This window comes from Caloenas nicobarica, chromosome 3 (assembly GCF_036013445.1).
Source record: "Caloenas nicobarica isolate bCalNic1 chromosome 3, bCalNic1.hap1, whole genome shotgun sequence".
NCBI classification, from domain to species: Eukaryota; Metazoa; Chordata; class Aves; order Columbiformes; family Columbidae; genus Caloenas; species Caloenas nicobarica.
The window spans coordinates 110,897,821-110,911,884 of record NC_088247.1 but is presented as its reverse complement, the minus strand read 5'-3'; the positions used below and the strand labels follow the sequence as shown (position 1 = coordinate 110,911,884).

At 38.9% G+C, this 14,064-nt stretch overlaps 1 protein-coding gene across 4 annotated transcripts in view; it reads left to right on the top strand.

Annotated features, from left to right (window-relative positions):
• Nucleotides 1-14,064, top strand: part of MAP4K3 (mitogen-activated protein kinase kinase kinase kinase 3) — an 84,670-nt gene that overhangs the window by 40,121 nt on the left and 30,485 nt on the right. For 3 of the 4 annotated variants that reach the window (XM_065630666.1, XM_065630664.1, XM_065630667.1), the window contains 3 exons: nucleotides 9,178-9,236; nucleotides 10,404-10,442; nucleotides 10,743-10,796. In XM_065630666.1, coding sequence (XP_065486738.1) covers nucleotides 9,178-9,236; nucleotides 10,404-10,442; nucleotides 10,743-10,796 — 152 coding nt within the window. The remainder of the gene's footprint in view (nucleotides 1-9,177; nucleotides 9,237-10,403; nucleotides 10,443-10,742; nucleotides 10,797-14,064) is intronic. The other variant, XM_065630665.1, reaches the window with a different exon arrangement.

Genomic DNA, 14,064 nt, shown 5'->3' with positions numbered 1-14,064 from the left:
CATTTGTGAGGTTTTCCTAGTAGGAAATTGGAAGAAATATTTAGTAGTTGGCTCATTCGTTATGGACCAGGAGATACTAATCAGGCTTTGTCTCTATCGTTCCCCTAGTCCCTGGTCCTGCTTTGGCAGTATTGGCTTCAGATACTTTCAGTGAGAAGCGATATGTGGATTTTTAAAATGTCATCAAGAGGAAAAGATTGTGCTTTTTCACAAGCATAATAACCTACTACTGTTGGGCTCTTTCCCTTGCTGTTCTGCTGGTTTTATAAAATACCTTAGGAGCAACAACTCTTTTGCAGAGCTATGCGTCTCAAAGGTCCTAGAAAAATTTTTGGAAATCGAGGTATATTTTGGGCAACCTGAGTCATAAAAGGTACACAGCCGAGGTGCAAAGCAAATATAGGGAGTGAGAGTATTTTTACCTGTCACCTAGAATTTTGCGCAGGCGGATGGATCGTATGGCCACTTATGCAGTCACCATGCACATTACCTTTTGACTCCTACGATGTGGTTACCCTTAAAAATCACTTCTCTCCTTTTCCCCCTCCCACCACCTCTGTGCTTCTGAAACAGCTACCTGGATCTGCCAGAAGAATGGAAAAATTCAGTACAGGTCTTGTTTGCAGGGAAAATGCAGTGTCCAAACCCCAATATCCCTTTATGGAAATGGCAAACAGACAAAGACCAGATAGTACTTCGCTTTGGTCTTTTACAAATTCATTCCTATCTAAAAAAATAACACAATATTTTGCTCTAGGTACAATGCTCTTCTCTTTTTCAGGATAGATCTCTTTTACTTTCTCTGCAACTAGACAACAGATTTCTCAGGAACTTCCTTGGGTACCTTCCATTGTTTGAGATTTTCTTGCACATGCTCTTTCTTGTTATTTTGAGTTCCTGATGTTCTTAATCTGGTTATTGTGCTGTGTTTTGGCAGCTGTTTTCTGACAGTCTCCTTTGCCTCAGGAGCAGCAGAGGTATGCTGAACACTTTTTTTTTTTTTAAAAAAACGTCTTATGTGCACATTAGACTTTACAGTAGACCTCAAACAAATGCTTCTCCCATATTTTTCACTGTCTTTGTACTTTAAAACCAGTTGTTTGGATACAGACTCAAATAAGTGGGAGAGCTGAGCATTGCATTTGCAGTCAGCTCAGTAAATGGTTTAAATCAAAGTAGTCGTCTCAAAAAATATGTACAGCTTTGTTCTAGAACAATTTTTAAGTTTTATACTATTGATCCTGGGAGAAGCACCTGAAGACCCAGTGGCGAACTAAATGTATGACTGTTCATCTATAATTGTGGCAGCCACCATGGTGACAGTCTCAGGAATCTACATGAGTTGGCATAGCAGGAACAAATTTCTGTCAGTTGAAATGTTTTTTCTATAATTAGGTATATGTGCAGAAATAGTCTCAAGTATATAAGATCCTGAGGAAAAAATGTGCAACTTCTTTCAGGTTATTTTTTGCACTGGATCAGTCCGCTGTTTGGGTTCCCTGTGTGGTGTTGTAAATGGCTGTGTCCGTCTAATGGAAGGAGGTGTATGGGGTAGAGAGAAGCTGGGAGTAAGGGCTGTTAAACCTAGTTTCTGCAAAGCTGTTGCTGTATGTTTAACTGCATCTACCTCTCAGAGGTGACATGTACTTATGAGTGGTGGGATCTGTCAAGGGGACTCTGTACAAGAATTTGGCTGTTGGTCCCAAAAGCACCATTTCTGAGAAACAAAGCTTACGGTTGTTCTCATTCAAAACAAAAGGTCATGTTGCTTAAATAAAAGTATTTTCATTCAGGTTATCCTGATCTGCAATGAAATACTGTGGCTAAAAAGTCTTTCTTGCCTTTCATAGTGAGCTTAGAAATAATTCCAGTTCACATATGGTAGACTGAGCTGCATATCTTTTTAAGTTACAAATACCATCAAAGAATATCCAAAAAAAGATGAGGTGGGAAGGAACCCCTGGAGATGTCAAGCCTATTCCTGCTTAAAACAGGGGCAGCTTCTAAGCTTGATACGGAAATTACTTTGGGCATGTCCAGCTGAAGTTTGAATGTATCTCAGCATGGAGAGAACTGAGTATCTCTAGGGCTGCACTGCTCCCATGAGGAGTTGGGTCCTTGTAGCCTCGATTTGCATTGCTAGCATATTTGCCTGTTGCCTCTTGTCTTTCCACTATGCATCTGAGAAGGATCTAGCTCTGTCTTCTCTATACGCCCTGTAGGATAGCTGAAGGCAGTAGACACTTTCTCCAGGCTACAAAAGCTCTGTTCTTTCAGCCTCTCCTATTGTGCCATTTGCTTCATCACTTGAACAATCTTGGTGGCCTTCTGCTGGCTCCCCTCCAGTCTGTCAACGTCTTTGTCCTGGGAAGCCCAGAACTGGACACCACGTGCAGATGTGGCCTTCCAAGTGCCAAAACAGAGGGGGTAACACCCTTATGCTTCACTGTGGTTTGCCACCTATACCACAAGTGTGTGCTGCTGCTGTGGTCCCCTCCTCATCTGCTGGGACCTCCAAACCGTTTTCTGCAGAGTTGCCCTTTCTGCCCCCAGCTAGCTTGTCCTCAGCATCTGCATGTGTATGTACTTGGTCTGTCCTACCTGCGGGACTTTTCAGTTGGCCGTGTTAAACCCTGTGGGGTTTTGTTGCCTACTCCTCCAGCTTGTTGAGGTTCCTCTGACTAGCAGCTCATGCTTTTTTTTGTTCTTAGATGTTAAAGTGGTCTCATGATAATGTTGGCCAGTTACCTCAGCACCTTAGATGCATTCTACCTGGTTCTAGTGTGCATCATACTAATTTGTAACACTATAGCTAGTGATTTTTTTTTTCTTTGTATTAGGGAAAAAATTAAATGTTTCTGCGTTGGACTTTATTTAATTTAGCCTGGAGTATTCAACACACAGTGAAAAGTGTTGAATTCTACCATTTAAGAAAGTGACAAGGGAGTTGAACAGAACTTGGATTTGATATCTCAGGTTCCAACCTACAGTTGTTTTCAGTTGTTATGAACTTAGCGTTCGTTTTAGATTTCTTTAGCAAGGAATTCAGTAAGAGAGTTGCAGTTACGATGTGGTCTGCACGGTTGTATTTGCCAGATGCATTTATACATTTGGTCCTGTTTAAGTAATTTAGTCATGGTTGTTTTTTGGTTTGGTTTGTCTTACAAATATATTCTGGGTTTAATAATTTGTAATAGTTGTTGGTAACGCTTAATTTTACAAATGCAATGTTTCAGCATAGCTATTTTGTGTTAGTTAATTATTTGTGGCAGAAAAACTAAAATATTGGTAGGAAAAGATGGAATGAAAGGTTGACATAGATAATAGAGAACTTTGCCCAGAAGCCCTTTTCTTTAGTTTAAATCATTTTTCTCCTTACTACACATGCATGCATATGCTTTTTCTTTGTTACAAGCCGTGAAGACTCATGTCCTTCTTAGTTGCAATATGGTTTTAGAGTTGTGTTAGCTATCAATGCTGAATTTCAGAGCAAGTCTTCGAACTTTGTTCAGCTTTAAGTAAGGAAATGATGAGTAGCCATTATGATCAGAAGAAAATAAATGGAAATGGGTGGGGAAGTGCCTAAGGGTTTGGGATGTGGTTTTTGCTTCCTTGTATGTTTTGAGTATCTTCTGCCTTAGCAAAAGTAATTGAGAAAATGAGGGGTTCCATTTTACTGCTAGGAGGCAGTTTAAAAATGCTGTGTACAGTTGTCTGTTGCATCTAGGCCTTACCATAGCTAGTCAGGGTAGTGATGTTCCATTATATGGGTATGAAATGGTGTTGTTTGTGCTAAGTAGGCATTCACAGATAAAATGCATAGAAAGCTGTAATACAAGGGAGAGAGGAGCAGTGGTTTTGTATCAGTAATGCACAGTAAAATCTCAGTCAGTCACCAGGCAAGAATTATATTTGGCGTGTTTAAAAAAATATACAAATAACTTGCTATTTCTGGTGTGTTAAGCTATCCAAAGAAATTCAAGAATGGACTTCTCAATGAAATAAAGGCCTTGAAAATATAGCATATGCATTAGGTAATATTAGGCTCTTTAAAAAATGATCATCCTCTTTTATGAAGCGATGTGATGGGAATTACTTAATCATTTTACTAAGAAATAGAGATGTATGTGTGCCTTCTTGTTTGATATGTTAGTAGTCCAAAGGTGATTTGTATTCTTTGAAATTCAGAGTTACTTCCCCAGCACTTTGTGTATTTAAAGTCTTAATTTTGTCACTTCAGATGATCTTATTTCTCACTAGATTACAGGAACAGCAAATGTAGGAAGTAACTGTGAATCGCTGGTTCACTGTATACATTCAGTCTTGGTTTTTGAAGGACCAAACACCAAAAACCAGATTTGCAGTACAGCTCAGCCCCACAGAACAAATTAGGAACATGAGGCTGTCAGAGCTACAGTTACAATTCATCATGAAATTCTACATAAAATAAATAGCAGGTTTTGAAATTTAAACTGCAGAAGGTATTGTAGATTGGTTTATTCCTGGGGAATTTGTTTCATAGCATGGCCTTACCACCAAATGTGCCTTTGCTCCGAGGAGATAGTTACACTGGTTTTAGTCATTGATTACTTTGAATATGTGATTTATCTGAAGGTGTTATTTGCCTTTCTACAGGATTTCTTCATTTAATATTACCCAGGTTGTTGAGAAGAACTGGTGCTTATTGTCTGTATTACCTCTTTTCCAAAGTGGTCATTGCCAGCAAATAGCACTCTGTCTTGTACATAGCTGTGTTGGTTAAGAAATGGGTTGTTGGTAACCTGAGGCTGAATGCAGAATAATGTGGGATTGCATCTTTGATTTAACACCAAGGTTATTGACCTCTTCTCATTCCTACTGGCTGTAGGTATTCAGATTCTCTTAGAAAATGTCTGCCTGGTCACTCAGATTTACTCTGTGGGAATGTTGTCTGATTTAGAAAGAAGTTTAATTAACAAATTGGCATTGTATGTATGTTAAATGAAAATATTAATGTAGATTCATAAAGTTGTTGGGTTACTTCACGGATGCAGGAGAGGTAACAGATTTTTGTTTTATTGAAAAATACCTTTGTTTGGCTTTAAAAAAAAAAATCTAGTTGTATACTGGTGGCTCACTCACCCCCCCTCTCTACCCTCCAAGTAGAGGAGAGAATTGAAAGGGAGGGAAGAAACTTGGATTGAGAGAAACACAGTTTAATAAAGTAACAAAATACTAATACACTACTCGTATTTATATATAAAATGGAAATAGAATATAAAATAAAAGATACTCAATACAATTCCTCAAAAACTCCATCCACACTGAGCAGCCAGTCCCAGGAAACAGCACCTGGTCCCGAACAGCTGATCCCAGAGAGAGAAAAAAGAATAAAGGCAGAAAGGCCCAGAGGCGTCTGCAAACGGCAGGATGCGGAAAGGCTGACCTAAACATCTCGAACATAACTCGGCTGAACAGGTCTCCAAGAGCGAAGAGAACACAAGAGAGTGACTGGAAGGTCCCAACTCTCCTTAAATAATTAGCATGACACTAATGGGATGGAATACTCTTATTGATCAGTCTGGATGTCAGTCAAGCTCTGCCCCATCCATGCCCTCCTTCCTTGATGCCTCACACCTGTGGGCAGAGCTCAGAAAGTCCTTGGCTCTCAGACCAGAGCAATTAAAAACATTAACTCTGTGCTGGGGTGTTATCTCTTGTTCTCAAACTCAGTCCAAATAACAACTGTGCTAGCTATAGAAAAGGAAGGTTTCTAACTGCATGAAGAAAATTAACTCATTTTCAGTCAAACCAGCACAACTGGTTGTTCTAATGAAGTATACAGCTCACTGATGGCTTTGCAGGATACATGTAGTATTTACTGTTGGTTTGTATCAAATATGTAGCTAAAAGGTTTATAAAATTATAACTTCTGGATATATTTGGAATAGAGTGTACAAGAAAAAATGTGTTGCACTTTTATAAAGCTTTCTAGCTCTCGGTATTTATCTGTCAAGAGTGCAAAAGGAGAAATTTCCCTAGTAATGGATTAGTTCTCTCCATGTTTGGAGTGAAAACTAGCCATATTTAAAGATCTTAGAAGAATGCTAACAAGCTAATTAAGGCAAAAAAACCCCCCATATCCAATTAAGATCATAGTCAAATAAATGCTAACAGGCAGCACAATAGTAAACTGAATCAAAACAAAGCTTTTGTCCTTTTAAAGCGTTTAATCATATGTAATTCTGGCAGATGTCATTTTTCATAAAGAAAATTCCAGCAAGGCTTAAAAAGTCTGGTGATAGATGAAGGCTCTTTATGTTTTACAGGGGTGTGCTTATTTTCTCTTATTAATTTTACTGTCACTGCTGTACAGTATACACAGCCACGCACTGCACAGTGTGTAAACTAAAATGGACAGATGTTTTGGTTCTGCCCACTGTAAGATCTTTGTTTCACACTTTTGAATAATGTGATTTTGCAACATGTAGACAAAACGCGTGTCACTTCAAGGTGAAAGTCTCAGATTTTGTTATACTGATCTGGGCTTATTTTTTTCAGCAGCTTCCCAGTCTTTGTTCTGGCATCCTCTTACATGGACTCACACAACCTGTTAACCTCCTTGTTTGTGAGTCTGGTGACCTCTTATTTTCTGCTCTAGAGCCTGAATCCTCAAAATACCTGTGCTTAAGTGTGGAAGTTTTTGAGATTGAGAAGTAATATAAGTACTCGCAGTAAAGAAAGTTAAATTTGTCTTTCTTTGTGGTGGATTGGAGTGCATCAGATGGTGGTGAGGGCCAGCAGAAGGTAATTGCCAGAATGAGGTGACAGATGTTGGGAGTGATGAAGATACTGCAATTGCAGAGGGCCTAGGGTGGCCTTTCTTGAGGGAAGAATCATAGAATCATTTCAGTTGGAAGAGATCCTCAGGATCATCAAGTCCAACCATAACCTAACTCTAGCACTAAACTATGTCCCTAAGAACCTCGTCTAAATGCCTTTTAGACACCTCCAGGGATGGTGACTCCACCACTTCCCTGGGCAGCCTGTTCCAATGCCTGACAACCCTTTTCTGTGAAGAATTTTTTCCTAATATCCAATCTGAACCTCCCCTGGTGCAACTTGAGGCCATTTCCTCTCATCCTATCACTTGCTGCTTGGGAGAAGAAACCAACACCCTCCATGCTACAACCTCTTTTCAGGTACTTGTAGAGAGTGATGAGGTCTTCTCACAGTCCCAGTTCCTTCAGCTGCTCCTCATCAGACTTGTGCTCCAGCCCCTTCACCAGCTTTGTCGCCTCCTCTACAGTCTCTCTAGTACCTCAGTGTCCTTCTTATGATGAGGGGAAGGACACTTGCTGAGCTTGTTTGGGGCAAGGAGCAGGAGGAGTCGAGATTGGGGCATGGGAGGAGGCTGAAACTGTCAAGAAGGAAGACAAGGCTAGTGGGAGGTATCAAAGACACCCAGTACTCCTTCCACCTGCTGCCTCGCAGAGCCTGGGACACATCACCAGGAGGAGCGAGCCTCCCTCCCTGCCGCCACCACCACTTGTGAGCCCTTGTTTTCTGTCACCTCACTTTCCAACTCTACTGAGAGATGCCTGGGGGAAAGTTGGGTGGCCCTTGTCAGTCAGATCCATAGAAGGAGATGTTTGGTGGTTTTGGGGTTTCTTCGTTTAATTCTAGAAAAAAGATGTGTAGTAAAGTTGGTACAAAGATTGAAAAGTCAGTCTCTCCATAGTTCAGGAGATGCTATTAATAGCATCGGACTTGTCTTTGCAGTTTTTATTCAACCCTCTGATTTATGCATTCTTTTATATCAAGTAATTATCAGTTACATGCTGTTTCTTCCACAATATCTCACTTGTCTTGGGAAAATACAGGAAGTTACTGAAGCAATAAAATGCTGCTGAGAGCTGTGGTAGAAACGCCCATGTGGAAACTACTACTTAGCTTTACAGAGCAGAATTGAAGGTGCAGTAAACAACCTGGAACTCCTCACTGAGCACAAAACAGTATACATAGCTTTGCTGTAAAGCGATTACCCTTCAGTCTGGAACTGAAAGCTGCAGTGGCTTCTGCTTTGTCAGCTTGGACAACTGGCAAATCTAGTGCAAGACTTTACCTCTGGTTTTTAAAAATGCCCTTTTGAGAGATCAGCCCCCTGAGTTGTCACCTGATCCAAGTTTGTTGCTCTTATAGCTTGGATATCTGGGCATTTTTCTGAAGGATGGCATGCTTTTGATACAGGCTCCAGCTGAAAGAGGCATGTTTAACAGAAGATGTTGGGAGACCTTTTTCCTGGAAAGGAGCAATGTTGCTCCACTTATCACTGACTTTGGTGATCAATAACTCACTTGTCCTGGTGAATACACTCAGTATTTTGGGAGCAAATTTATACTCAGATTTTTCCTGTTGTGATCCACCTGCAGAAAAAAATACCTTGTAATTAGAGCAGTATCCTTCTGGCAGATGCCGATTTGATGGTGCTTCAATATGGTGCCTGTATTCCCCATTAATGCATTGAATTTGTATGCCTCATGGCATCTAGTGAATAATAGTGCTGGGAGCCTGTTGCCACTTTTTCTAAGTGGCCCGTGCTGCATGATTGCTTGAGTGCTTGACTTTGCTGTTAATATTTTATTTTTTTTATACAAAAGATGATCTTTAAGTAAACACATATCATTATCCTTAAAATACATATTGCTATAAGCAGAACTATAAAACCATGTTTACTGTCCTCTCTGCTTATTTCTTTAATGTTCTCATGTGCTAAAGAGCTACCTCTCAATCTGAAATGAATACTGTAATGTGCCATTGAGGGATGGCTGGGTTCTCTACAGGGTCCGGTAGAAGACAAGGTCCTTTATTTTCTCCCCCCCCCTTTTTTAAAAAAAAAATAATTTTTTTGGTTGTTTTGTTTCCTTTTCTGCAGCTGACTTTATTTGAGCAAAGCATCCATATGTCCAAGGAAGGTGTTACAGTCAGAGTTTTAAAAGGAATTAGAGATGCAGCAAACGGGCAGAGAGGAGATTTTTGGGTGCAATAGGCCTGAGAGTGGTGTTAGGGGCCAAGGAGACCAGAGGAGTGAGCCTGGTTGGTAGATCAGATGTGGCAGAGGGGGTAACAGTAGCATGACAGAAGTTATGTTTGATGCTTACCTGTTCATCTTAAAGATTCATTCTCTTATATTTGTAGGATCTACAGCTAGAATATGGTCATGGTCCGCAGTGTGGCTACTTCTTGGGTGCAAATAAGTGAGTAAGCAATGACATTTTCTGTTTTGAATTCATTCAATGCTGCTTTAATATAAAAATCAGAAATGTGTGTTAAACACATTAGCTGAAATGGGTGTAGTAACATATGTCAAACTTGTTTTATCAGTTACAGTTCCCAAATCCCTATTTTTCTAAAATAATATTCTAATGATATAGAATTATGGCACTTCTCAGTATTTGAAACTGTGCTGACCATACTGTCTCTATAGTGCTGTAAACTTCCTTTTAAAAGCTGTTATCTTGGCCTGCTTCTTAACAATGTTCTGCATGGATAGGTCCCACAGACCACAATTTTACTCTGTCTAGGAGCCAGCAGTGCTGCTCCTTGACATTGCTTTATGCCCTTTTTCATGTTATAGGGTGCTAGAAACATTCAATTATAGATGCTTTAAAAAATAAAACTTGCCTGTCTCAGCAAAGTCCTTTAACTTCATGTTCACGTATTAAATAATTTTGTTGTATTATGAAGGAGTGTTCCATGTAATTCTTCCCTTCCAGCCAATTTCCTAATTTAAATTTCTGCATGTCAGAATTAGGGTGTTAGCTTTGCTTTGCTAAATTAAATAATATTTTTAAAATGCAGAAAATCTAATCATAGAATGTGATCTTTTTACTCAGTCTTTTATTTGGGGAAAATAGGAATACTGATATCTTCTGAAATCTTGTTGTTTCTCATCCCTGTGGTTTGCCTGCTATTTCTCCCTGTCTGTGTTTTCAGACAAAAACACAAAAATGGAAAAAGTTCAGATTGTTACAAAAATTAACTAGGGAAGAATGAATTTATTTCAATAGTAGTTTAATCCTCTTGGCTGTCTGACTTTTTAAAATATAATTTTCTTAGGTAATATGGATTTGTTTTAAATTAGATGAAACTAAGACAGTCCTTGTTTTACAGTACAAGGAACAAGGACCACTGCACTTACGCGCTTATTAATGTATTGCTGTTATGAAAGTGTGTTGTGTGGAAACAAAGGCAGCTACATTAATTTGTTATGTGGATAGTTGATGTATGCTTTGAAGGCCAGCTGAAATAACATGCTCTGGATAATTTACTGATAGAATCATAGGAGCATTTGTCCTGGCTTTTGATAATTAAGTTTGTGTGCCACAATTAAACTGTGTTCTTATTCTTATTTAATGCTGAAGGAGTCTCTTAAAATCAGTTGAAGAAGAACTGCATCAGCGGTAATTCTATTTTTTTTTTTTCAGTCTTGTGTGTTTCAAAGTCATTTGTGTGTTAATTTCTTATGTCTGCCATAGCTAGTTCTTGTTTGTCCCTATACTTGCTGAGAGGATGTGGGAGAGGCTTAGTTGTCTGAATTGCAGCTGTGCTTTCAAGAATAATAATAATACTAGTGATAAAAAGCTAAAAGACAGCAAAATTCCGTAAAAGAGATAGTAAACCTTGAGCTCAGACTTTTTCACAGTAGCCAAGGTGATTTTAATACAACTCACTCAGCCATAGTACCTTGTTCATTTTCTTAGGGGACATGTGGCACATTTAGAAGATGATGATGATGCAGACGATGATGCTAAACAGTAAGTTCTTTCTTCTTGTAAAAATAAATACATATATAAGCTGAATTTTTAATAGATGAAATTAAAAAAAAAAAAGAATCATGTTCTAGCCCTAATAGCTCAGTATTCTTTTTCTTCTATAGCAGTTTTAAAGATAGCCATTTAATGTTGTTCCTAGATGACATTACTAGAAATTTTCTTATTCTACTGATAAACTTGTGATAAATTGGGGGGAAAAAAAATCTTGTTCCTCACTTGATGCAGTTGTCGTTTTATCTTCTATTATTGAACAAAATCTTGGCATAGATATATTGAGCCAGTAATTCGTCTGATCACAGTCCTGATGTCGTCATTAGAACCTATGAATATATTAAAAGAAAGCTCATTAAAATACATAAATATATCCATAACTCTTCTTCTTTGGATGACTGAGTTTGTTCAGCCCACATCTGAGTGCTTGATTTTTTTTTTTTTTTTTTTTTGGAATAGAGCTGGCTCCCTTACCACAGAGAGAGCAAGGGTATAGAACTGCAAAGGCAGTATCAATAGGCATGTGTTTAATTATGCTCATATTAAATTCTACTGGTATAAGTATTCTTGGGCTATTTTTGATTGACAGATGAGAGCTGAAACAATTTCAAATGCACAGGCAGTATGTGGAAATTTACATTCCTGAATAAATCTGATGTAAAGACCAGAAAGAAAGACGTCATTGAGACAATTCTTGTTTACTTTCTGTTAATGGATAATTTTTAAACGTATTGCTTCATACTAGAAACCAGTAAAATATGTGTTATCTATTGCTGGCATCTATCTCTTACAGAAAACCAAATATCTCTCTTTTTTTTTTCTACTTGAGTTATTTTACTGCTGCTTTTTTATAAAAAGGCAGTGGTTTTATCACTGTACTGAACAGGATAGCATCTGATAGCATCTGATGTTAGTTAGGTGACAACTACATTAAACTTGCGTCGTTTAATGATTAACTTCTCAAAACACAAGTATGTTTGCTGTTTAACACAAGTGATATTTATAGAAGAAAAATGGGTTTTAGTCAGTTTTTAGCAGGCTTTATTCCCTTGCTAATTGCTTAAGAAATTCCTCATATTTCATTATTAGGCAGTTGTTTAAAGGCATGATTGGTTACGCAGTTCATCAATAATATCTTGTCTTTGAGAGGAAGAGGTTGATAATGCTCCTCCTTGATCTGCTCCCCTGCATTTGGACCAAGCTGAGAACTCGCTTTGCTCCCAGCTGGATAGACCTTGGTAAAGAAAACTCAAGCTTCCTGCACTGTAAGGTGCAATGGTCCCTATAGCTCCATACTGCCAGCCCCACTCTGGCCATCAGTGAAGATGCTCTGGACATCTGTGCTGCTGCAAACCAGCTTAGCCTGGTTCCTCCATCCGTACTGACCTCTGCATGTTTTTTATATATAACTCTGAGTCTGTTCAGTTTTGCTTAATGTTTCTTTTTTCTTCCTCCGCTTCTTGCTTTGTTTGCAGCCAGTATCATTAACTTTGGTAATGTTCCAGGGCTTGGAACCTCTTGATCCCTGCTGTCTTGAAGTGCTTGTGCTGATTTTTTTTTTGTCCAATGTTTTGAGATCCTTGTTGCTTGCACAAACTCCATGAAGACTTTCAAACAGCGTTGGCTTTAGCTGCTTCTGTCACTGTCATGTTTCTGTGGATTTTCTTTTTCAGGTTAAGCAAGATAGCTTCCAGGGAGGTTCCAGTTCGTTTGAGCCTAAGGACAGTCACCGATAGTCTTCTAAAAAGTCCTGATGTTCTTTGCTTCTTCCTGTATTCCATCCTAAGTACTCTTGCCCTACAGAGAGGGCCTGGCAATTTTCTATAAGCACAGGAATAAGCCTTGAATGCCTCAACCTTGGATCAGACAGGTTGTGTATCTGTGCCTTTCCTCTTGGTATCTGCTTGAGCCCAAAGATCTGCTGCAATATGTTGGTTCATCAGCTTGGTCCTGGGTATCTTTCTCTGGACCCCCCTGAAGATTCAAGGCTTTCGTTTGATTTATATTCTGAGTGGTGGAACTGCAATCGAAGAGCACGTGTGACATGAGTCACTTCTCCCTTCAGATCCAGAATGAAAACAATGAAGCGGCTGTGTGCCTTCCAGTCCACACTGATGCCGCTGCACGAGTCTGAAGCTGGGTGATTCATAGCAGGAGAGAATCCACACACTTCCGGGAACGATATAAAATTTTCTCTTCATTTAACAATTTTAATTGTTTTGGTATTTCTTTTTCTTTCATTTGCAGCAAAGCTGACAATGCTTGAACTTCCTAGTTATGGAAGCTGGGCAAGCAGAAATTATTGGGGCACTGCCCTGCGCAATCAGCGATGACAAACTGCACGTAAACCTTGCTCTTAAAACCAGAGCACACAGTCCTTTGTACAAACATTGTCACATTTATGCCAAATACTGTGGTGTGAGGGTTTTGTGGTATTGGTTTGGTTTGGGTTTTTTTGTTGGGGTTTTTTGTTTTGATTTTGTTTTGTTTACCTTTGGCTGCTCAATAACACTGTGATGTCTGTCTGAGATGCAGAGAAGAATATGAGAGAAAATACCAATGGACCTTGGACATACATGACTGAGGACTTAAGCTTGGTCCCATGTTATAAAGAGAATATTATTTCCACCATCGTAATAGCTGAAGTGCATTACATGGAGTAACCCAGTCTCAGAAGTTCCCTTCCAGCTTCTCTGAAGTAAAAGCAACTGATAAGATGTCGGGACAGTAACTCCCGAAAAGAATGAAGCAAAGCAGACAAGTTGTTGATCTGTAAACAAGCAAACAGATATCTTACTACTTGGATATTTTCCCAAAACTTTGGAACGTAATTTAGAAATAACGAAAATACTGTGCAAGAATGTCAAGTTTTCACAGCTGTATTCCTAATTTATTTAATGGAAATAATTTTCTGTTCCAAAAGATTAGGAAACAGGACACTGTAAGGCTTTTAAAAGCATAAAAAAAATGTAGGAATTTAGGATTTTTTTAAACCAGCAGAGAAGGAATGCTCCTGATGCTTCAGCTTTCTTGTTTCCTGCTGATACCTTGCACTATTGAGCCAAGCTGTTGAATTGCTCTTGCGTTTAAAACATAGTATTTACCAAGATTTCTGTGAAAAAAATGAAACTTATGAAAGAAAAGAAACAAAACCAAAACAACAACAACAAAAATGAACACCAGCACAGGCCAACCCAGACAGTAGGCTAACTGTCCATTGCAGATGGATTTTGCTTTCATGCATAGAGCTGTTCTGAAA